The sequence below is a fragment of the Hylobates moloch genome, unplaced genomic scaffold, assembly GCF_009828535.3.
Source record: "Hylobates moloch isolate HMO894 unplaced genomic scaffold, HMol_V3 SCAFFOLD_4, whole genome shotgun sequence".
Lineage (NCBI taxonomy): Eukaryota > Metazoa > Chordata > Mammalia > Primates > Hylobatidae > Hylobates > Hylobates moloch.
The window spans coordinates 49,612-70,726 of record NW_026652279.1 but is presented as its reverse complement, the minus strand read 5'-3'; the positions used below and the strand labels follow the sequence as shown (position 1 = coordinate 70,726).

Genomic DNA, 21,115 nt, shown 5'->3' with positions numbered 1-21,115 from the left:
GCTCTTGGGCAGAGGGATGGGGCTGCAACAAGCAGCCCGCCCCAGAGATGGAAACCCAAGGCCCCTGGTCTCTCAGAGCTCGTCCTCCCGGGTGAGGGCCAGAGGCTGCCAGATGTGTTGATGACAGTGGTTACTCACTGCTCACTACACAGTTTGAAGGCAGATGGAGGTAACATGGCTAGGGGAGGGAGGGGCCAGGGGCAGTCTGGCTCCCAAATCCCAAACTGCGGGACCTGAGGGACAGAGGGCAGGCAGGCAACCTCCCTTAGTGGTCCAGGCCTGACCCCTCCACCAGCCTAGCAGACTTGTGGGTGCTTTCCTCCAACAGGAGCAGGCCGTGGGGCTCTCACTCATATTCATCAGCTTCCTGGTTCCTGGAGGCTGGGTCTCACCCCACCTGGAGAGCTACAAGAGCTCCCTCCATGCTGTCACTGCAGGCCCAGGACTGACAGATCACATTAAACTGTCCCTCCACCTAACATTCACTTTGTGATTCTTTGTGTACGTGCACCTCCACTCCCGGATGGGGAACCTCAAGGTGGTTTCCTTTACATGCCCAGTCCCAGGGATGGCTCATGTCCGCACTGGGGCACACGGGGTCACAGATGCTGGTGGCTATTTGAATGATGAGTGGTGACAAGGATGTGGATGGATGCCTGTGTCGGGGCAGGTACCTGAGAGGGCTGGAGAAGGGGTCTCTCTTGACTAACAATAAAGATAGGACCAGCATCCTCGGTAGTCCTTGGTGCTGGATTCTGCCCCAATCTACTGTACGTGCAGGGAGGAGAAGGGCCAAGGCTACCCCCACCATGTCTTCCCAAGGTTCCAACTCATGCTTTTTAACCTCCAGGCACAGGCTTGGCCTGGAAGCTAAGCCCAAGAAAACAGAGCCACGAGAAGAACAAAGCAGAGGGGTTTATTATAGGAACATTCTCAAACCACAACGGAAAAGATGTCCGTACAGGTGGATGAGGATGGAGATCAACCTCGGAGTACACAGACTTTAGGGGACTTCCTGCCTCGCGTGTTCTTTCTCTCCCTTAACACCTAAGACCCTGAGACCCCCACCCTCTGCAGGAGAGACCCACAAAGAAGCCTCCTCCCTGTGGCCTGGCCCTCATCAGGGACAGACCTGTTTTTAGAGCAAGAACACTCTGTACTTCAGACAGGATCCCACCCCCACCCAAATTCAATGTCGACCGTCTGAGCAGCCAGCTTCATCGGCTGCAAACGCCTCTTTCAGGTGAGTCAAAGGAGACACGACGGAGAAGCAGGGGGCCCTAGGTGAGGATGTCATGGGCCTGGTGCTCCACCAGCATCTCCATGCTCTTCACGTCCGTGCACCAGAACTCCAGGCGGTCCTTCATTCCCTTGATCTGAAACGCAAATCCGGACACAGGGGACGTTAAGACACGCAGGAGTCACAGGCCAAGCGGCCGGCACAGCACCTGATGGGGCGAATCTACATCTCCAGCTAACTCTCCAGGGCAGCTCTAATAAAAAGGACCTCTGAGCTGGGGGAGTGTGATAGGACTTCCTGGGTTAATTCTTATCACAAGAACTTTAGAAAAAACTTGCATGAAAGAAAGCAGACAAGAATAGAGGAAATCCACAGGATTACATTTCCAGCAAATGTAAGATCGACGTGAGCTCAAATCACAGAACCAGGAACATATTTGATCAGAGCACCTATCTTAAGATTAAAAGGCACCATCAGCACAACCAGTGCTATTGTCATCATAAGCTTTTAAATGCAGGGTTCAAATCCCAGGCTTGCATTAAATTAGGCTCTTAGAAAAACCCAACAGCAGTAATTCCTTCTCCAAAACCTCTTGTCTAATAATGCTTTCTTCCCAAATGGCTTCCACCCAAATGAAACTAAGACGGTATAGACACAACCCCTCAAAATCCACAGAGGTGAATAATGGGTTTCAAACACATCACCTGTTGCAAATCCAACACTCGGGGCTGCACCCAGGTCATGTGGACTCGTCTGTCCACCTCGTCTATACTGCCTTTCACCAGCCCCACCGAAAGGGCCTTCATCACCAGAAGCTCCACCTGTGCAGAGACGGGGGCCTGTGTAAGACAAGATAGCCTGACACACCCCCACGGACCCAGATGGCTTCTGAGCAGATGCCGTGCCTCCCGTCATTTTTTACTGTCTAGGGAGCACAGTGCTCACACAAGAGCCTTGACTCCTCCATGTGGCAGCTTTGCTGCTCCAACACCCTGAGCCTAGGGACCGTACCTCATTCACTGTGATTTTAGCACTTTTGGCAATTTCTTCAAAAGTGAGTTGTCTGTGATTGGCAGGTCGTGTGAAAGTCATCTGGAAAAAATTTTATTAACTATTTTAAACTATTTTTCCAAATAAAAATAGACAACTGATAAGGATATTTTGCCAATATTGGCTCTGAAAATAGAGATCTTATTAGTACCCCATATACTAAAAAGTTTCCTAATATTAGACATATATCTTGTTAAGAACAAGCTTTCAATGCTTAGATAAGAAGGATGACAGTAAAATGCCTTATAGGAGTTTCTGACAGTAGCCATTATTCAATCCCCAAACAAGTACTTGAGGCCACAATTTGCCAGGGTTGACCAGGGGTGACCACGGCAAACCAGAAATGTAAGGGCCACTTTCTGACGAAGCTTAAGTTTTAGTGGGGAAAGACAGATGTGCGTGTAGACAAGAAGCGACATGCAGTGAGGCAACAACTGCATCACGGGGAGAGGGGCAGCTACTTCATCCCAGTTCAGATGGTCAGGGAAGGCCTCAGGGAGATGGCAGTGGGGTGGGAGGGCGTCGTCTGAGCTAAGAGCCAAATATAAACTTAAAAAAGCAAGTGGTGGCAAAGGAAAAGGAAGGTGGTGAAGAGAGTGACGCACAGCAGAAGCAGCACCACTGAAAGCTCACACTGCTCAGGACAGGCTTGGAGAGCGCAGCGCCCCCACCTGACCAAAATCTGAAACCACAGACAAAGTGGCTCCTGGGTGTTTGCTTACCTCCATGAGGCACAACAACTGAATTTTCCTCAGAAGCTGGGCTTCATTAGCTGCTAAATCAGGCTGTAAAGTATAGAAAGACAGAAAAATGCCTTCCATGTGTGTGCTTATCAGTTACCTGACTGGGACTCTGGAATTCGTTCTATAACAGTAGACCCCACAAAAAGCAGCTAAGCAGATCCGAACATTTCACATTGCAGACTGCTGAAGCTCATTAACAACGAGTGATCTGAACTTCATTCTTAGGAAATCGGAAGAGTGGTACCTAACTGGGACACTTTGTCAAGGCAAGGAATTTACAAGGTAAGATTTGTATTCATGCTACAGACACCATTAGGCAGGGCCACAGGGTACGGGCATTTTGAGAAGACCCCTCCTGGTCAAGGTGCTGTTGGGAATGATACACCCGACGGCCCAGGAGGCTTCCTTCAGGGGCTGCTGCCGGTTCAGTCAGCCAGTGCAGAGGAGCCCCTCTGAGGAAAAGCTTCCTTAAGCTCTAGAGACTTGTTCTGAATCAAAAGAGCAAGTTATTAACTTATAATGAGAAATATCATTGTCATGAGAACTAGAATATACTCTTCTGCAAGACGTGCATCATCTCTTCTTACGGATCAAAACGTTACCTGTGAGCACAGAATTAAACCAAGGAGACTTGTTTTAATTCAAATAGCAACTCATATCCTGACACAGGTAGCCCCGATGGGGACATTTTTCTTTTTTTTTTTTTTTGAGACGGAGTCTCGCTCTGTCGCCCAGGCTGGAGCGCAGTGGCGTGATCTCGGCTCACTGCAAGCTCCGCCTCCCGGGTTCACGCCATTCTCCTGCCTCAGCCTTTCCGAGTAGCTGGGACTACAGGCGCCCGCCACCACGCCCGGCTAATTTTTTGTATTTTTAGTAGAGACGGGGTTTCACTGTGGTCTCGATCTCCTGACCTCGTAATCTGCCCGCCTCGGCCTCCCAAAGTGCTGGGATTACAGGCGTGAGCCAACGCGCCCGGCCCCGATGGGGACATTTCTGCCACAAGTACTGGACAGGTCAAGCTCTGTAAAGGACTCACTCCCCCTCCAGACAAGCTTTGCTGCCTGAACAGATGCTGCCAACATGCATCTATGAATTTTTTTTTCTTTAAATTGCTATAAGTAGCCATCTTCCTTTCTGAGTGTCACCTTTTTCTGAGATATCAATAAATAATCAGACCACAGTTAGGTCTGGCTGCATCTGTGCTTTCTGCCTCTTCACAGTGCCTTCATCTATATCTACCCTGCTCCACTATGCATGAATTTTACAAGTTTATTTTAAACTGAGAAAATTGAAAGTTTCAGAAAAATACAAAACTAACCATAATTCCTACCACAGTTAACATTTTATTAATATTTACTTCTAATAATCTCATTAAAAAAGAACATACTTATCATTAAAGCTCAAGTCCTTGTTAAGCACCTTTCCCTAACTCCCACCTTCCAGAGACAACTTCACCCAGTGCTCACCCTCCCCTTGCAGAGGTGAACTGGCCATTCTCCCTGCATGGACCTCTCCCCCTCCCTGCACCCGCCGCTCTCCCCCTCCCCGCACCCGCCATTCTCCCCCTTCCTGCACCTGCTGCTCTCCCCATCCCTGTACCCGCCGCTCTCCCATTCTCTTCACCAGGCATTTGTTCCTCCTTCATCCCACGCTCTCTCCCACCCACTCATGTTAGCCTCACACATCCCTTTCAGTTCAGCAAAGATACTAAAATTTTCCTTTTCCTCCGCTGGGTGCGCTCTTCCCGTACCTCTTCACTCATTCCTAAGGACACACAGACCTTAGGTCACTAATGACTTCTATACCTTCTGTGACACCCCCTCCACCCAGCGTAGATGCAGGGTCCACATTCTATTGCTTTTTCAGACCACCCTCACTCTTTGTCTGCAGCACTGAGTAATGCTGTAGCTAACCAACCACTTAACTTTCTGCTCTGTGAGAGCAAGGACTAGCCTATCTTGGTCTCCTCTTTGCCTAGTTCCTTCCTGTGTGCCTAGGGAAGACGCTCAATGAACATCTGTTGTATGAGCGAGTAGATACATGCGGGAATAAGGGCTGGGCATCGTGGGAGTCATACCTGCTGGCCCCAGGCAGTCTTCAGAGTCTGGAACCGCTCTACGTTGCCACTGTTGAAGGCATAGAGGGTGTCAATCAGCCACTGCCGGTCAGTATTCCTCAGGGACTCCAGCACAGGGTGCATGAGCTGTGAGGATGGAGATGGTCAGCTAGGAACACTTCAGTCTCCTCCTCGTTTTTTTTTTTTGAGACGGAGTCTCGCTCTGTCACCCAGGCTGGAGTGCAGTGGCGCAATCTCGGCTCACTGCAAGCTCCGCCTCCCGGGTTCACACCATTCTCCTGCCTCAGCCTCTCCAAGTAGCTGGGACTACAGGTGCCCGCCACCACGCCCGGCTAATTTTTTTGTATTTTTAGTAGAGACGAGGTTTCACCGTGGTCTCGATCTCCTGACCTCGTGATCCGCCTGCCTCGGCCTCTCAAAGTGCTGGGATTACAAGCGTGAGCCACCGCGCCTGGCCTAGTCTCCCCCTTGTTAAGGAAGCTGAGCTCAGGGTCAACTTACGAGTTCTCCAAAGTTAAAAACTCCCTCGCCGAGAAGTCCCGCTAGCCCCAGCGTGAAGGCTCTCTCCTGCTGCTCAGACACTATGGTAGCAACACAGGCCCACTTACAATCCAGTCACAATAATCAGTCCTGTTTAGCTTTAAAATCTCATACAACAAAAAGTAAAAAAACATTGTTTGTAATGGTTGTATTACAAAGCCTTGACATTAGTCACCTCTTCTGAAGTATTGGGTTGACTTAGATTATACCAGGAACCATATATACATGGGCTTTTTGGGAAGAGCATTCATTTATTTTTTCCTAAATATATGTGAATCTATTCATATTTTCAGCTGTGCCACTTCCAAGAAGTGCCTTAAATCTCTTTTCTGCTATGGCAAGGAATACTACCTCTTATCTAAGTTACCTAACCTAGCTTCTTTTCAGACCAGAATTAACTTCCTTTCTGTTCCTAGACAGCAAGTCTGTTATTCTCTTGACCACCTTAGTTCCTTTTCCGATATATTTTTCTTGACATACAGTAATAAAAACTGCATCAACACTGTTAAGAGTTGCTGGTCTCCTTAGCTTCAACAGTGTTTTGTGAGAAACATCTAAAATATGCTGAAAATTTATTTTCTGAACATACATTCCTTACACTTTTCCCAAAACTCACTGGTCATTTTCTTTCCACTCTCAAATCCTTGAAAGATTTAATAATTTGTTCCCACGGGTCTGGAATTTCAGTTTTCAAAACAAGGGTCTCAGCTATAGGGATTTCACGTGCCCTTTATTCTGCAGCAGAAGGGTGGGTGGGGTGGGCTCAGAAGGTGTTTACATCATGGTACTTCCTACAAATACCTGTGACTTAGGTAACAGTAAGGAACTGGAGAAGGAACAATAAAGGAGCTAGGAGGAATTAGCCTCATTTTCATGAAAATTAAATGCTGGAGACAAATACAGTGTAGAAACTAAAGTTTATACAAATCTTCCCATTTTTTCTTCAAAACAGGATGAATCCATGTGAGTAATTTCTTTTTTTTTGGTGAGATGGAGTCTCGCTCTGTCACCCATGCTGGGGTGCAGTGGTGCAATCTCAGCTCACTGCAACCTCCACCTCCCGAGTTCAAGCGATTCTCCTGCCTCAGCCTCCTGAGTAACTGGGATTACAGGCACCCACCATCACACCTGGCTAGTTTTTTGTATTTTTATTAGAGACAGGGTTTCACCATGTTGGCCAGGCTGGTCTCGAACTCCTGATGTCAGGTGATCCATCCACTTCAGCCTTCCAAAGTGCTGGGATTACAGGCGAGGGCCACCGTGCCCAGCCCCACCTTAGTTATTTCTGAGAACTGTCACCTCAAGCACCTCACAGATGCTAAGTTTGGAGAATATGCTCCTGTGTGACATGGATTTAATGGCCTAGGTTACCTGGTAGATCCTTGATGTCAACACAGCCCAAAAACCGCAGAGCATCTTTGTAGTAGGACGCGTGGTTTCCAATTGTTTGATAGTATTTACTGGAGAGATCATAGAAACGACTGTGAACCGATGTCACACCAGGAAGGTTGTTGAGCATTTCTTCAACATCTTCAATTGTTTCCTACACACAGGAAGCAAAATCATCTCTCTTTTTAAGTTAAAACTTTATTTTATTTTTTAGAGACAGAGTCTCACTCTGTTGCCTAGGGTGGTCTTGAACTCCTGGCCTCAAGCGATCCTCCCACCTCAGCCTCTGTAGTAGATGGGATTACAGGTTCAAGCCACTGTGCTTGGCTAAGATTTTTAAAGTAATATATTGTGAGATGAAAAGCCACAAAGGCAAAGACTGATGAATGTGACCGTGTTAAAATGGAAAACTTAATCCAAAACACAGAAAAAAGTACAAAGACAAGCTACAGACTGGGAAACAATATTTACAACATGTATAACCCACCAGCAATTATGACCAAGGAAATATAAAAACACTTACAAATGAGTCAGGAGATAAGCAACACAGTAGAAAAATTGGCAAAAGACATTAATAGGCAATTGACAAATTTGGGGACACAGAATGGCCAATAAACCACTAGTAATTGTGAAATGCAAATTAAACCCCCAACAAGATATAATTTTACTTCTATTAGATCAGCAAGAGTTAGAGCCTGAAACTATCAGGTGTTGAAGACATGGAGCTTCCAGAGTGCTCGTATGGTGCTGAGGGAGCATGTATCTGGGAAAGGCAGAGATGCACACGGCTTGTACCTGTAGTCTCTAGGCATACATCCTGGTGAGATTCTGCCCACACACAAGGGACCATGCACAGAAATACTTATGGCAGTACTGTTTGTGATAGTAAAAAAAAAACAACCTAAATCTCTCTCTTTTTTTTTTTTTTTTTTGAGACAGAGTCTCGCTCTGTTGCCCAAGCTGTAGTGCAGTGGTGCGATCTCGGCTCACTGCAACCTCCGCCTCGCAGGATCAAGCAATTCGCTGCCTCAGCCTCCCAAGTGGCTGGGACTACAGGCACCCGCCACCACGCCCGGCTAAATTTTGTGGTTTTGGTAGATACAGTGTTTTACCATCTTGGCTGGGCTGGTCTTGAACTCCTGACCTCGTGATCCACCTGCCTCAGCCTCCCAAAGTGCTGGGATTACAGGTGTGACCACCGAACCTGGCCCTAAATCTCTTCAATAGGAGACAGGATACATATGTTGTGAAACACTTATACAATGAAATACCGTATAGGAGTAAAAGCACACTGGTTACACATATCCACATGACTCTGAAACCTAGTACTGAGCCAATGTTAAAACACTTGAGTTACACACCCCTATTTAATGAAGCACAAGGAAATGCATGGGCATGAGAGGGAGCCTGGCTGGGGGAGAAGTGTGGTCTGAAGGGTACTGGGACCCTGACTGTGCCGTGTGGCTTCATTCCTTCCTAAGCTGGTTGGGGCACATGGATGCCTATGACAGCATTCTGTACTGTGACTTATAGCTTTCAATATGTCTTAAAATATTTCAAAATAAAATGCACTAAGTATGCATATGGGTTAGGACTGACAAACAATAAACAATAAAAAGTATCTTTTCAGGGCAATGAGGACATGAACACTTTTAACCCTTACCCCCAATATTTTCTTTAACATTATGATTAGGAAACAAACACAAACACATACAGGCTCTGGTTCAACAAGGTGGACCAGCCACATGTCGGTTTCACTGCCACCCACATCCATACCTGTCTCCCAACTGCACCAAAACAGAATTGTACATAAGAAGGACATAAAAATAGACAGGATACTTCAACAACATTTAGGAGGCAGAAGGAAGATGGAGGAATAGCACGTGACGTGCCAGTGGTGTGTAGGCTGACCTTGGTCAGGGAGAACCAATGTGCTTTGGGCTGACTGAGGCCATGTGGAGTCATTATTAGACGGATGTGCTGTGGTCACACAGGGGAGTGCTCTTTTGTTTAAGGGCAACAGGCATTCTATCAGCAACTGACTCCTAAGTGGTTTTGAAAAAAAGCTACAGACACACACAAAGGCAAAAGCGGTAAAAGGTTAGCAATGGGGGGCTGGGCGCAGTGGCTCACGGCTGTAATCCCAGCACTTTGGGAGGCTGAGGCAGAGGGATCACTTGAGGTCAGGAGTTCCAGCCTAGCCTGGCCAACATGGCGAAACCCTGTCTCTACTAAAAATACAAAAAAAGTAGCCGGGCATGGAGGCATGTGCTTGTAATTCCAGCTACTCAGGAGGTTGAGGCAGGAGAATTGCTTGAACCCGGGAGGCGGAGGTTGCAGTGGGCCGAGATGGCACCACTGCACTCCAGCCTGGGTAACAGAGTGAGACTCTGTCTTAAAAAAAAAAAAGAGGTTTGCAATAGGGAATTTAGGTTGGGGTATAGTAGTTCTTTGTGTTATTTTTGCAACTTTTCTGTAATTTAAAAATGTTTTAAAATAAACAGTAAAGAAGAAAAATAGGTTATTTTTTTCCTAGGGTTTTAAATAATTTTAAACCAAAGATAAATCTGTATTATGGTGAGCTCACCTTTGTAACCTGTAGGTCCCCGATGTTTAATTTTAGAGCTCCGATTGCGGTTTTACACAGGATCACTGCCTCATCACTACTTTTCACCTAAGACATCAAAAACAGAAACAAGAAACCTCAGAATGTGGGCAGTTGACTAACAAAGGAAGCTAGCTACTTGTACATTACCTTCACCTCGATGACTAGAGGCCTTGTGGTCTCTAAAGGTCTGGACAGTGAGCATGGACACAAACTGTAAGTCATACATACTCTAAAAGGTATTGCTCACATCTCACATTTACCTTCTCACGAGTCTTTTCCAGAAAAGTAAGAGCCACATTAGGATCTGGAAAAGAAAGAACAGTCAGAAGGACCATCAACAGATTGGTTTCTGCTAACCAAGACACCCTCAGGTAGGGTAATCTTTAGGTTTTGACCATAAAGTATAATAAAAACATAATATCTGATACAGAAAACACAAAAGTTCAGTTAACTTATATTTCAAAATAATTTTAACCACCATTTGGATCTGCTCCTTTATAAAACAAAGTGAGACTTACCAGTCATCTGTCTAACTACATGAAGAATGATTTCCACGAGGGACAAAGGATTCACCCTGAAATAAAAACCACCAGTCTTTGAGAACCACTGAGTATCAATGTACTCATTTTCAAAGTGAAAAACGGATGAGAGGGTTTTACCTGTGTTCAAATTCACTGATAAAGTTTTCATAAAGCTGTGAAACCAAAACATGGAGAGAAATTATAGGATGTCTTTTATTCTGCAAAATGGAGACCCCAAACCCAATTTTTGGTAAAGAAGCTGCATCAATGCTATCAAGTTGGGAGTGTACAAGCCACAGTGCCCAGCACACAGTAAGCAACGCATGTTTGCAGAATGATAGGAGACCATATCAGCGCTTATTTACATTCACATAAATGATCAACAGATTATTAAGGAACATTAGGTATCTTCTAGCTTTGGGAATTAGAGTACTGATGTATAAGAACCTCCAAATTCCTATATTCCTTCTTCCAGGTACTGTAAGTTAGATAGACTATCAGACTGAAACGCTCCCTCAGTTCTCTCCTTGTGGCTTCTGGGCTGTTGGCATTTGGACCCTTGTGAAGACAGCCTGTGCTGCCGTGTGGTCCCCAGCCGACCAGGACAGGTTTATTTGTATCTGTCCTGCTCATTTAAATAAGAAGAAGACCATTGTGAAAGGAAGGTGAATCCCATAAGTAAGACTGTTGAAAATTCTGCAGCCAGAGATTCAAGATCTATGTTCAGCAGTTGGACTTAATGCATTTCTTGAGAAAAATAAAATGTTCTCTAGAGAATGGAATCGTGATATCCAATATAAAAGCAGAATCTGGGCCCAGCTCAAACAGGAAGATGGCAGCCTCTGTCTTGTACATTTCCCACCACGTTAAGTCAGTAATGTTGTGTGCAGCATAAACGATACCTAAACTAAAAACAAGGACACAAAAAAACAGGAGGCGGTGACCAAAGTCTTCAACAAGGAGAGGGAAGTAAAAAAGGGAAAGGAAAGAAAAAGATGTAACCGGCCGGGCGCAGTGGCTCACGCCTGTAATCCCAGTACTTTGGGAGGCCGAGGCGGGCGGATCATGAGGGTCAAGAGATTGGAACTATTCTGGCCAACATGGTGAAACCCCATCTCTACTAAAAATACAAAAATCAGCTGGGCGTGGTGGCGCGTGCCTGTAGTCCCAGCTACTCGGGAGGCTGAGGCAGAAGAATCGCTTGAACCAGGAAGGCAGAGGTTGCTGTGAGCTGAGATTGTGCCATTGCATTCCAGCCCAGGCAACAAGAGCGAAACTCCCTCTCAAAAAAAAAAAGAAAAAGAAAAAGACATAATGTAGTATCAGCATCAAGTATGCGGTACTACTGTAAGAGACCTGAATGGAGGTTTCTAATTTGTATCAAAGGAAAACAGAAGCTTTTCGTTTGCATCATTTAACTGAACTGTGAACTCTTGTGCCTCCCATCTTTATCATCGGAGTTGACAGTGAAATAAATTTATATCAGAAGTTTGCATCTCACTTTTATGGAGTATAAAAGAATTTTTTTGACTTTCAATGCAGTTCTTTTGGAAGAATATTTTAAAATGGACAATAGACTGTACAGTAAGTTACTTGAAATCTTATATCTTCTGTGTAAACATGTTTCAGATGAATTTCAATTAGATTTGAAATACACATTTTGTTCACCTATTAAGTTAATGAAATAAAATTTGAAACAAAAAAAGAAATGTTCGCTAATCAAATGGAATGGAGTTCCTTCAGATTTTAGTTAAAGCTAATTATGCACCATTTTTAAATTTCTTAGCCATTCAGCACACTTGAGCACTTTCTCAGACTCCATGCTAGATACTACAACACAGAACGTGTAAGACAAATGATGTGTCTTCAAGGAGCTCCTGGTCCACTGAAGACAGTCTTTAAACAAATAAATGACAATACAGTGAGTTTAAGAGCAAAAAGAAAGAAAGAAAGAAAAAAAAAGCGCAGAAGTGCATCAGCCAAAGGGAGAGGCTTCAAAGGTTATTATAGAAGTGGCGACACTGAATTTCAAAGAATGAAGGGCGGTTAGAGAGGTGGCCATTTGGTGTGGGAGGGGAAGAAGCTGAGAGAAGAACATTCCAGACAGTAACAAACATGTGCAAAAGCACTGAAGAAAAAAATACATTATGTTTCAGGGGTATTTCTGAGGGACACAGACTAGGAAGCACTAAAGATTGGTCTCTGTCCAGAGTGCAAGGCTGAACCAGAGGACACACACGATCATTTCTATTTTAGAAACATGCCTGGGGCAGAGAGGACAGCAGGTGAAAGAGACTGAGAGAGAACAGTCAGAGGCTAGTACTGGCCAAGACAGGAGAGTGAGGGAGCAACAGTAATGAGGATGGATGAATAATTTGAGAGAGATTTAGGGGTAACGAACCAGACTCACTCAGATGTGGGCTGGTCACAGAGAAGGAGAGCTGACAATAACCCCCGAGTTAGGGGTAACTGGGCCAAGAGCGCCTAGTGTGGGCACAGTAGGAGAGGGAACCTCCAAATGACCTTAACTTTGGATTAGGAGAGCCTGTAGTTCCTATGGGATATGAAGGTAGAAGGATGAAAACACTCCTGTAGCAATCACCTATTCGAATCAGGCACACAAGAAACAGTCAACTAAATAAAATGGCATTTTTGTTCCAGTGCTGTGGCTCATGTCTGTAATGTAGCACTTTGGGAGGCCAAGACGGGTGGATCACGTGAGGACAGGAGTTCAAGACCAGCCTGGCCAACATGATGAAACGCCATCTCTACTAAAACTACAAAAATTGGCCAGGTGTGGTGGCACACGCTTGTAATCCCTGCTACTTAGGAGGCTGAGGCATGAGAATGGCTTGAACTGGGGAGACGGAGGTTGCAGCGAGCTGAGATCCGCCATTGCACTCCAGCCTGGGCGACAGTGCAAGACTCTGTCCCTTTGCCCACCCAAAATAAATAAAATGGTGGTCAGGTGGTGGTTCACACCTGTAATCCCAGCACTTTGGGAGGCCAAAGCGGGTGGATCACCTGAGGTTAGGAGTTTGAGACCAGCCTGGTCAACATGATGAAACCCTGTCTCTACTAAAAATACAAAAATTATTCAGGCGTTGTGGCGGGTGCCTGTAATCCCAGCTACTCTGGAGGCTGAGGCAGGAGAATCACTTGAACCCAGGAGGTAGAGGATGTAGTGAGCTGAGACTGTGCCATTGCACTCCAGCCTGGGTGACAAGAATGAAACTCCGTCTCAAAAAATAGTAATAATAATAAAAAAAATGGCATTTTTATTACAAAAGACTATTTCAAAGATGTCTTATTAGAAGGAAATGTTTGAACTTTCCTGACATCTATCAATGTAAAAAATTACCTTAAAAAAGAAGCCCACTAAGTCCAGAGAGTCAAAATTACTTCTGGTGACTACAAATTCATAAGTACTAGAAATGCATAAATACTATCCATTTTACACTTATGCTGGCTGGATCCCAACAAATTTTAAAGGTTTATTCTGTGTATTGGAAAAGTAAACTCAGATCTGCCAACCCAAATAAACATCACCTTACTGTGAGGTTGAGGAAATTATTTTGCCATGTGTAGAAAAGTGATTTAAAGATAAGAAACCAAAGGATAGAGATAAACAATTATGAATCATCTATCTTGATGATTTAGAACCTTAGGGAACAAGTATTAAGACAGGTCTCAGGCCAGGCACGGTGGCTCCTGCCTATAATCCCAGCGCTCTGGGAGGCCAAGGCAGGCAGATCACCTGAGGTCGGGAGTCTGAGACCAGCCTGGCCAACACTGGTGAAACCCCATTTCTACTAAGAAATACAAAAATTAGCTGGCTGTGGTGGTGGGCACCTGTAATCCCAGCTACTTGGGACGCGGAGGCAGAAGAATCGCTTGAACTCGGGAGGTGGAAGTTGCAGTGAGCCAAGATCGCACATTACACTCCAGCCCGGGCAACAAGAGCGAAACTCCGTCTCAAAAAAAAAGAAAAAAGCAGGTCTCATTTATCATTTTCCCACATACTCCAGAAGACAGAATGTTCAGCAAAATCTCCAGGCTTACAGATGATTATAAGTTCCTCTGAATAGTAAAATGTCAAATTGATGGCTATAAACCACAAGAAAATCTTACAAGCCCTGGTGGTGGGGTAGCAAGGTGGTAAGCTCTATTGCGAGCATATAAAAGTAATGTATTCAGGAGAGATGACTCAAGCTGTAATTATAAGCTATCAGCTGCAATGCCGGTATGAATCTCTGACTCATTCAGAATTAGAGAAAGCCATCACAGAGTAAGACGTAAGAAGAGTAAGAAAAACTTCAAAGAGGAGGCTACCAGTGAGCAAATCTGTGGGGATGTGTCAGGGGATCTGGGGAAGGCTGGGAAGAAAGTGCGTTATCTACTGCTGAAAAAATTCTAAAAGTCCTCTATCACAGAGGCAGCATGACACTACACAGGACTCTCCCTCCAATCTACCCAGCCGAAGTACAAAAGGTGTTTTATCTTCCACACTACCCAGGACAGAAGTGTTTGGGCAAGCAGGCAGTCAGTGTGGCTTAAAGAAGGGGAGTGATGGAAGTCACCTAAGATTCCCATAGATAGTAATCTTCCTCATACCTTACTCCACCCTCTAACTGGGTTTGAACTTTGTTTCTAAAAGTAGAGTACTAAAAAGAAGCCTATGAACTAAGACATTTAGGCATGTTGTAAGACAGTACTTTATGCTAGAATTTTAAAAAAAGCCAGAATGTCAGTGTTTGAATCCTCTTCTGCCACTTATCAGCAGTGATCCATGGTAAGTTACTTAAAGTCTTATGTTTGCTTCTACATCAAAAAAGTGAGATAATAGTATCTGTTGACCAACGTTGTCATGAAGGATATGTGAAGCGCTCAGACCAGTACCTGACGTAAAGTGACTGCTGAATATTGGAGATTATTATTATTAGCATAAAGCCCATCTTATTTTAAAAATTCCTTGAGCACATTCATATAATCTGATCTGGTATGGCAAATTATTTACCTTAATGAGACCATCTCCTTGGGCAAAGCACGGATCCTGCACAAAATCAAGCACCTGAAGTGTCAGCTGATGCCACAACCTGAAAAACATACAGCCCTTAAGACCTCTAACCTAATATCCAGTCACAGACACCTTCAGCCTTGATGATCCTATCAAGTCACAAATACAGGTTGGGTATCTCTAGTACAAAACTCCAAAATTCAAAATGCTCCAAAATCCAAAACTTTTTGAGCACCAACATAGGGCTCAAAGGAAATGACCACTGGAGCATCTCAGATTTCAGATTTTTGACTTATGGATACTGAACGGGTAAGTATATATCGCAAATACTTCAAAATCTGAAAAAATACTAAATCCAAAAAAACTTTTGCCCCAATGCATTTCTTTCTTTCTTTTTTGAGACAGAGTCTCACTCTGTTGCCCAGGCTGTAGTGCAGTGGCGCCATCTCGGCTCACTGCAACCTCTGCCTCCCAGGATCAAGTGATTCTCCTGCCTCAGCCTCCCGAGTAGCTGGGATTACAGGCATGAGCCACTGCGCCCGGCCGCCCCAATGCATTTCTGATAACGGATACTAAATCCATACTAACCAGTCTCTACTGTGTAGTAGAAAGAATGCTGAAGCAGATGTGATAAACCTGAGTTCTTTTCCCGGCTCTGCTATTGAATGGCTATGTCACTTTGAGATCACTTAACTTCTCTAAGACTCAGTTTTCCCAGGTATGAAATGGAGAACATTATTCCAGATTACCTCAAAGGGTTATTGTGAGGTTTGCTTGGAAACGAGAACTTTGGAATCATACATATCTAACTTGAGATTCTGGCTCTTCTACCTATTAGCTGAGTATCTCAAGGAAGGCAATTAAAATGAGCTTCAGTTTCCTCCTCTGTGAAAAGGATGAATAAAGGACTAAAAAAGCTAATATTTAAAACCTCCAGGACAGTGACATAGCGCTTCATCCAAAACGCAAAGGCTAATATTTAATAACGCAGATGAAATGCTTTGAAAATTACCAAGTGCTATACAACACAAACCATTATTTGCCAAACATTAATTTGCGCTCAAAAACTGCTAATAGCAGAAGGTTGCTGAATGCTAAACAACATCAAACCATGTATAGAACATCTATGTGAAAGGTATGATATTAAATGCTAGGGTTAACAGGGAGGTTACTACAGGAGATGTATTTTCTATGGAATAGCTCCAGCCCAATGCCAGCAATTTATTCTACTCATATTAAAAGGAGATTAGTGCTTAGCAAGAATTTAATTGCTCTGCAATTCAGCCTGTTTCTAAACAAACCTAAACTTTAAGATCTTTCTAGGGGCACAAAGCCCATGAGAAATACAATGGAAGGTAAAGACAATGGGACGGGGGAAGTGGTTGCACCCCGTGCAACTAGCTGCAGAATGAATAGGGAAGAGAGCAAAGCTGCACTAGCCTCTGGTTTCTCAACTCCAGGCCATGAGAAAGATAACTGTACATACAGTTACACTATGACAAGGCTAAGCACGAATCACCAAGATGTTTCCCAAAGTGGGTGGCAACCTGGCCCTGAAAGTGTGGTTGCTTGTTTGACTGGAATCAAGAGCTAAAATCAAAGGCTACTCCTGAACCGTTTTAGTAAGACCCGAGGTAGAGGAGTTCTGAAGCCTCAGTCACAGTCCTCCGTTAAGGAAGCAGTGAATCTCAGACCCAAACATCCTGGCTACAGCTCTTGGCCCTCGTGGTCTGTCATCCCTCTTACTCCTCAACCCTGCTACTCGGGGTTCCTCAGCAAACCTTGCTGGCACAGCCGGTCGCTACACGTCCCCGTTTCCCCCCAACTTGGGCCTGGACGCCCTCAGCCCATCAAGGGTCCGCTCCTCCGCCCGCCTGCCCTCTACGTCTCCCTCTATCGCCGGGGCCCAGGGCCCGTCTGCTCGGCGCTCACTTCTTCGTGTAGAGCTCCTCCAGACGGTGCCACACAGCGGGCTGCCCGGGCCCGGAACTCTGGCTCTGCTGTAGGAACCCCGGTACGTCCTTCATGACAGCAGGTAGACCCCCGGCACAGAACAACCGGGATGTCAGCGCCGCGGGGATGGCTGCCGGAAATGCTCACTCACTTCCGGCGCCGCGCGGCGCGGGGCACGCTGGGAGCGCCGTAGCCGGCGGGGGGCGGGCCCCGCTGGTTGCTCGGTAACAGCGCGTTTCTGCGCTCGGGACAAAACTCTCTGGTATTTGCAGCCCACTTCCCGCGCACTTGGCTGTGCCATTGAGGCGTTAAAGAGTGTGGGCGCCTGTGGTCGAACCCGCCATGGACTAGCTTTGTGGTGTCAGCCTTTGTGACCCGGAATTGCTCCTGTCAAATGAGGACCTTCCCAGTAGTGTTTCGCAAGGACTAGGTGTAAATATAATGCCTGACCATAGAAAAGCGCTCAGAAAGTATTAACTATCACCGCCATCCGGGTTGAAAAAGGTGTGAGCGCAGGGTACAGAAATGCTGCCTCCAGGTTTGACCTCCGGGGCGAGAGGTCAGACACCAGACTAGGGAACTTCCTCTACTCGCCTCTACGTCTACCGGGGCGCGCCGGAGGCGTCGACACGGAGGAGAGGGCGGGACGCGGAGGCGGGACCGGAGCGCCGGAGCGCCGGGGCGCCAGGGGCGGGGGCGGGGGCGGGGGCGGGGCCGGGGGCGGGGCGAGTTCGGAGGACTCCTCGGACTGCGCGGAACATGGCGTTCTGGGGTTGGCGCGCCGCGGCGGCCGTCCGGCTGTGGGGCCGGGTAGTTGAACGGGCCGAGGCCGGGGGAGGCGTGGGGCCGTTCCAGGCCTGCGGTTGTCGGCTGGTGCTTGGCGGCAGGGACGATGTCAGTGCGGGGCTGAGAGGCAGCCATGGGGCCCGCGGTGAGCCCTTGGACCCTGCGCGCCCCTTGCAGAGGTGTCCTAGACCCGAGGTGCCCAGGGCATTCCGGAGGCAGCCAAGGGCAGCAGCTCCCGGTTTCTTCTTTTCGAGGTATTTTGGGCAAGGACAAGCACTTCTTGCGTGTTCGTTGTCGACACCTCGCCCCCCCTTTCTCACCTTGCCGTGTTTACTTTGCGGCATGTCTGGGAGTTTGCTTGCGTTCCAACACCCGGGGCCTCCGTCTTTATGCTGATCTGTGGACGTCCCTTATGGGGGTTTTGTCGTTTACTTCACCATTCCGTCATTGAAATACCTTCTAACCTTTAGTTACTGTACATCATGCTGTGGTGGATAACCTTGTTGGCACCTCACTTTTTGCATAAATTCCTAGTACTGGGACTGCTAGGTCCAAAAGTATATGCATTTAATTTAACGCTTTAATTATCCCTCATAAATATGCAGTTAATACTCCCACCGGCATGTGATCGTACCCGTCTCCATAGTAATTGCATCTAAGAACTGAGCCTACATAGGAAAAAATCTTAAGGTCCGTGGTTGTTAGGTATCAGATGCCCTATAATGGATGAATATTTAAGTAAAGGCACATTGACTTGCTGTCTGACACAACTGCTGAAAATGTTGGTGAAAAGTGAGGCTCAAAGTGGTAGCTCACACTTGTAATACCAGCACTTTTGGAGGCTGAGACGGGGATCGCTCGAGGCCAGGAGTTCAAGACCAGCCTGGGCAACATAACGAGACCCCCATCTCTACAAAAAATTTAAAAATTAGCCGGGCATGGTGATGCAAGGCTGTTGTCCCAGTTACTCCTGAGACTAAGGCAAGAGGATCCCTTGAGTCCAGGAGTTCAAGGCTGCAGTGAGCTATGATTGAGCCACTGCACTCCAGCCTGGGTGACAGAGTAAGACTCTTATCTACCTGGGGGAAAAAAAAAAGTTTAATAGATCCTGAAGAGTCGGCTGGGCGCGGTAGCTCACGCCTGTAATCCCAGCACTTTGGGAGGATGAGACAGGTGGATAACGAGGTCAGGAGTTCGAGACCAGCCGGGCCAACATGGTGAAACCCCATTTCTACTAAAATTACAAAAATTAGCCGGGCGTGGTGGCGGCCGCCTGTAATCCTAGCTACTCAGGAGGCGGAGGCAGGAGAATCACTTGAACCCGGAAGGCGGAGGTTGCGGTGAGCCGAGATGGCACCGTTGCACTCCAGCCCGGGCGAAAGAGCAAAAACTCCGTCTCAAAAAAAAAAACAAAGATCCCGAAGAGTCAGTCGTTCATCCAAGAAGCCCTGACTGAGCTCTTATTCTGTGCCAGACTCTGTTCTAGGTGCTATGGATGGAGCAGGGACCAGGACCGACAAACACATGCAGCGCATTCTAATATCAGTGATACTCTGCAGAACTGTTAAAACAAATCCTTGCTACCACTGGCCCTAAAGCAGGAGATATAGGGCTGCGTGTGAGGAGTAGTCCATTGCGTGGGCTTCCTGCAGTTTGGCTTTGGATTTTTGAGCTCTCTGAATTTGTTCTTTCTGTCCTTTGCACAGTTGCCCTCCCAGGTTGCACCCATGCCTGCTCCTCAGGGTCCCCCACTCCCAGTGAGTTTCACACCATGCAGCATGTACTTTAAGCCATACATCTTACTTATGTTCCAGACATTTGGTAAAACGTCGTTTATGTGTTTTTCAGTGACTCACAAACATTTTATTTATGTAGATGAGGAATGTACTCAGGCACCCTTTGTGATACCTTGCCCTCAGCAGGCACTCAACAGCAATAATAACTTTCATTCCTTTTGTGCTTCTCTTAACAGTTCGTGTTCAGTAGCAGCACAGTAGTTGTTTCGGGAACGACCTTAAGTGAACAGATGTCTGAAATGCTGTGTGAAGTGGGGTGCTTAATAGGTGGTGAGATGGTTTTGGAACCAGGGTTTTCCCTCTTTGCTTCTTTACTCCTTGACCAGTTTTCATTAGGAGACCCCTTTGGAGGTTTGCAGTCAGTCAGAGTTGAGTGCCTACTGAGTGTACTGAATTATGAAATGAGCACAGTTCCCATTAACCTGAATTTTTTGCTCCCAAATAAGTCTTGATTTCTGATTTATGACTGCTTTCTGTTGTACCCCAATAGTCGTCTGAGAAAGGTGATTATTTTGAGAGGCCTGGGGAGACACACATGGTCATTCTCGAGGGTGCGGTGGTACAGAGGGCAGAGCCATGCTCGTTCTTGCTATCCTGAGATTGGTTGCTATCTGTTTCCTTTGCTGCTGTGTTTTTTTCTGTCAGTATTAAAGGTGGAAGAAGGCCCATATCTTTTTCTGTGGGTGCTTCAAGTGTTGTTGGAAGTGGAGGCAACAGTGACAAGGGGAAGCTTTCCCTGCAGGATGTAGCTGAGCTGATTCGGGCCAGAGCCTGCCAGAGGGTGGTGGTCATGGTGGGGGCCGGCATCAGCACACCCAGTGGCATTCCAGACTTCAGGTACTGCCCGCAGTCCCCCCGCCTTCTGCGCTCCCCTCCCCTGCCTCCTGCCCTCCCTACTGCCGGGTTTATTCCACTTCCCTGTCCTCTTCCAAAGGCCTCAGAGCGTCTTTCTTCTCTCCCTGCAGATCTCCGGGGAGTGGCCTGTACAGCAACCTCCAGCAGTACCATCTCCCGTACCCCGAGGCCATTTTTGAACTCCCATTCTTCTGTCACAACCCCAAGCCCTTTTTCACTTTGGCCAAGGAGCTGTACCCTGGAAACTACAAGCCCAACGTCACTCACTACTTCCTCCGGCTGCTTCATGACAAGGGGCTGCTTCTGCGGCTGTACACGCAGAACATCGATGGGCTTGAGAGAGGTGAGCCCTCTGTGAGTCGCACACATTCTGTTTCTCACAGGGAGGCTCGGGTGCCTGTTTCTCACAGGGAGGCTGGGGTGCGTGTTTCTCACGGGGGGGGGCTCGGGTGCGTGTTTCTCACAGGGGGAGGCTCGGGTGCGTGTTTCTCACAGGGGGAGGCTCGGGTGCGTGTTTCTCACAGGGGGAGGCTCGGGTGC

At 46.7% G+C, this 21,115-nt stretch overlaps 3 protein-coding genes across 20 annotated transcripts in view; 2 read left to right on the top strand and 1 right to left on the bottom strand.

The window, feature by feature from the left end:
- Positions 1 to 897: 897 nt before the first annotated feature.
- Positions 898 to 17,290, bottom strand: PSMD13 (proteasome 26S subunit, non-ATPase 13). The gene is made up of 13 exons (XM_032149240.2): positions 17,118 to 17,290; positions 15,186 to 15,264; positions 10,307 to 10,341; positions 10,166 to 10,221; positions 9,908 to 9,951; positions 9,627 to 9,713; positions 7,022 to 7,193; positions 5,612 to 5,691; positions 5,111 to 5,236; positions 3,013 to 3,075; positions 2,252 to 2,332; positions 1,945 to 2,061; positions 898 to 1,376 (listed from the first exon to the last, which is right to left on the bottom strand). Exons 1-13 carry the CDS (start codon positions 17,210 to 17,212, stop codon positions 1,281 to 1,283), a joined length of 1,131 nt encoding a protein of 376 aa, XP_032005131.1. The 5' UTR covers positions 17,213 to 17,290; the 3' UTR covers positions 898 to 1,280.
- On the top strand, positions 10,394 to 11,038 carry LOC116466267 (signal recognition particle 19 kDa protein-like). Its single transcript, XM_032754916.2, is given in 2 exon segments — positions 10,394 to 10,418; positions 10,662 to 11,038. Coding segments are annotated over 2 exon segments (402 nt in total).
- A 91-nt stretch (positions 17,291 to 17,381) lies between the features above and the next one.
- Positions 17,382 to 21,115, top strand: part of SIRT3 (sirtuin 3) — a 22,377-nt gene continuing 18,643 nt past the window's right edge. For 4 of the 18 annotated variants that reach the window (XM_032149236.2, XM_032149233.2, XM_058437064.1 and 1 more), the window contains exons 1-3: positions 17,870 to 18,178; positions 20,366 to 20,557; positions 20,686 to 20,918. In XM_032149236.2, the coding sequence (XP_032005127.1) occupies positions 17,898 to 18,178; positions 20,366 to 20,557; positions 20,686 to 20,918 (706 nt within the window). In that variant the 5' untranslated portion in view covers positions 17,870 to 17,897. Of the gene's footprint in view, positions 17,401 to 17,442; positions 17,698 to 17,869; positions 18,179 to 20,365; positions 20,558 to 20,685; positions 20,930 to 21,115 lie in introns of those variants that run through there. The other 14 variants (XM_058437069.1, XM_058437071.1, XM_058437070.1 and 11 more) reach the window with 12 other exon arrangements.

Bases quoted from the DNA above. Each gene is read 5' to 3' on its own strand.
- PSMD13 (XM_032149240.2), bottom strand. From the start codon at position 17,212: ATGAAGGACGTACCGGGGTTCCTACAGCAGAGCCAGAGTTCCGGGCCC. The intron at 7,194-9,626 runs GTGAGCTCACCA...TCCTGTGTGTAG, and splicing joins GGGACCTACAGGTTACAAAG to GAAACAATTGAAGATGTTGA. The intron at 3,076-5,110 runs GTATGACTCCCA...TATACTTTACAG, and splicing joins AGACTGCCTGGGGCCAGCAG to CCTGATTTAGCAGCTAATGA.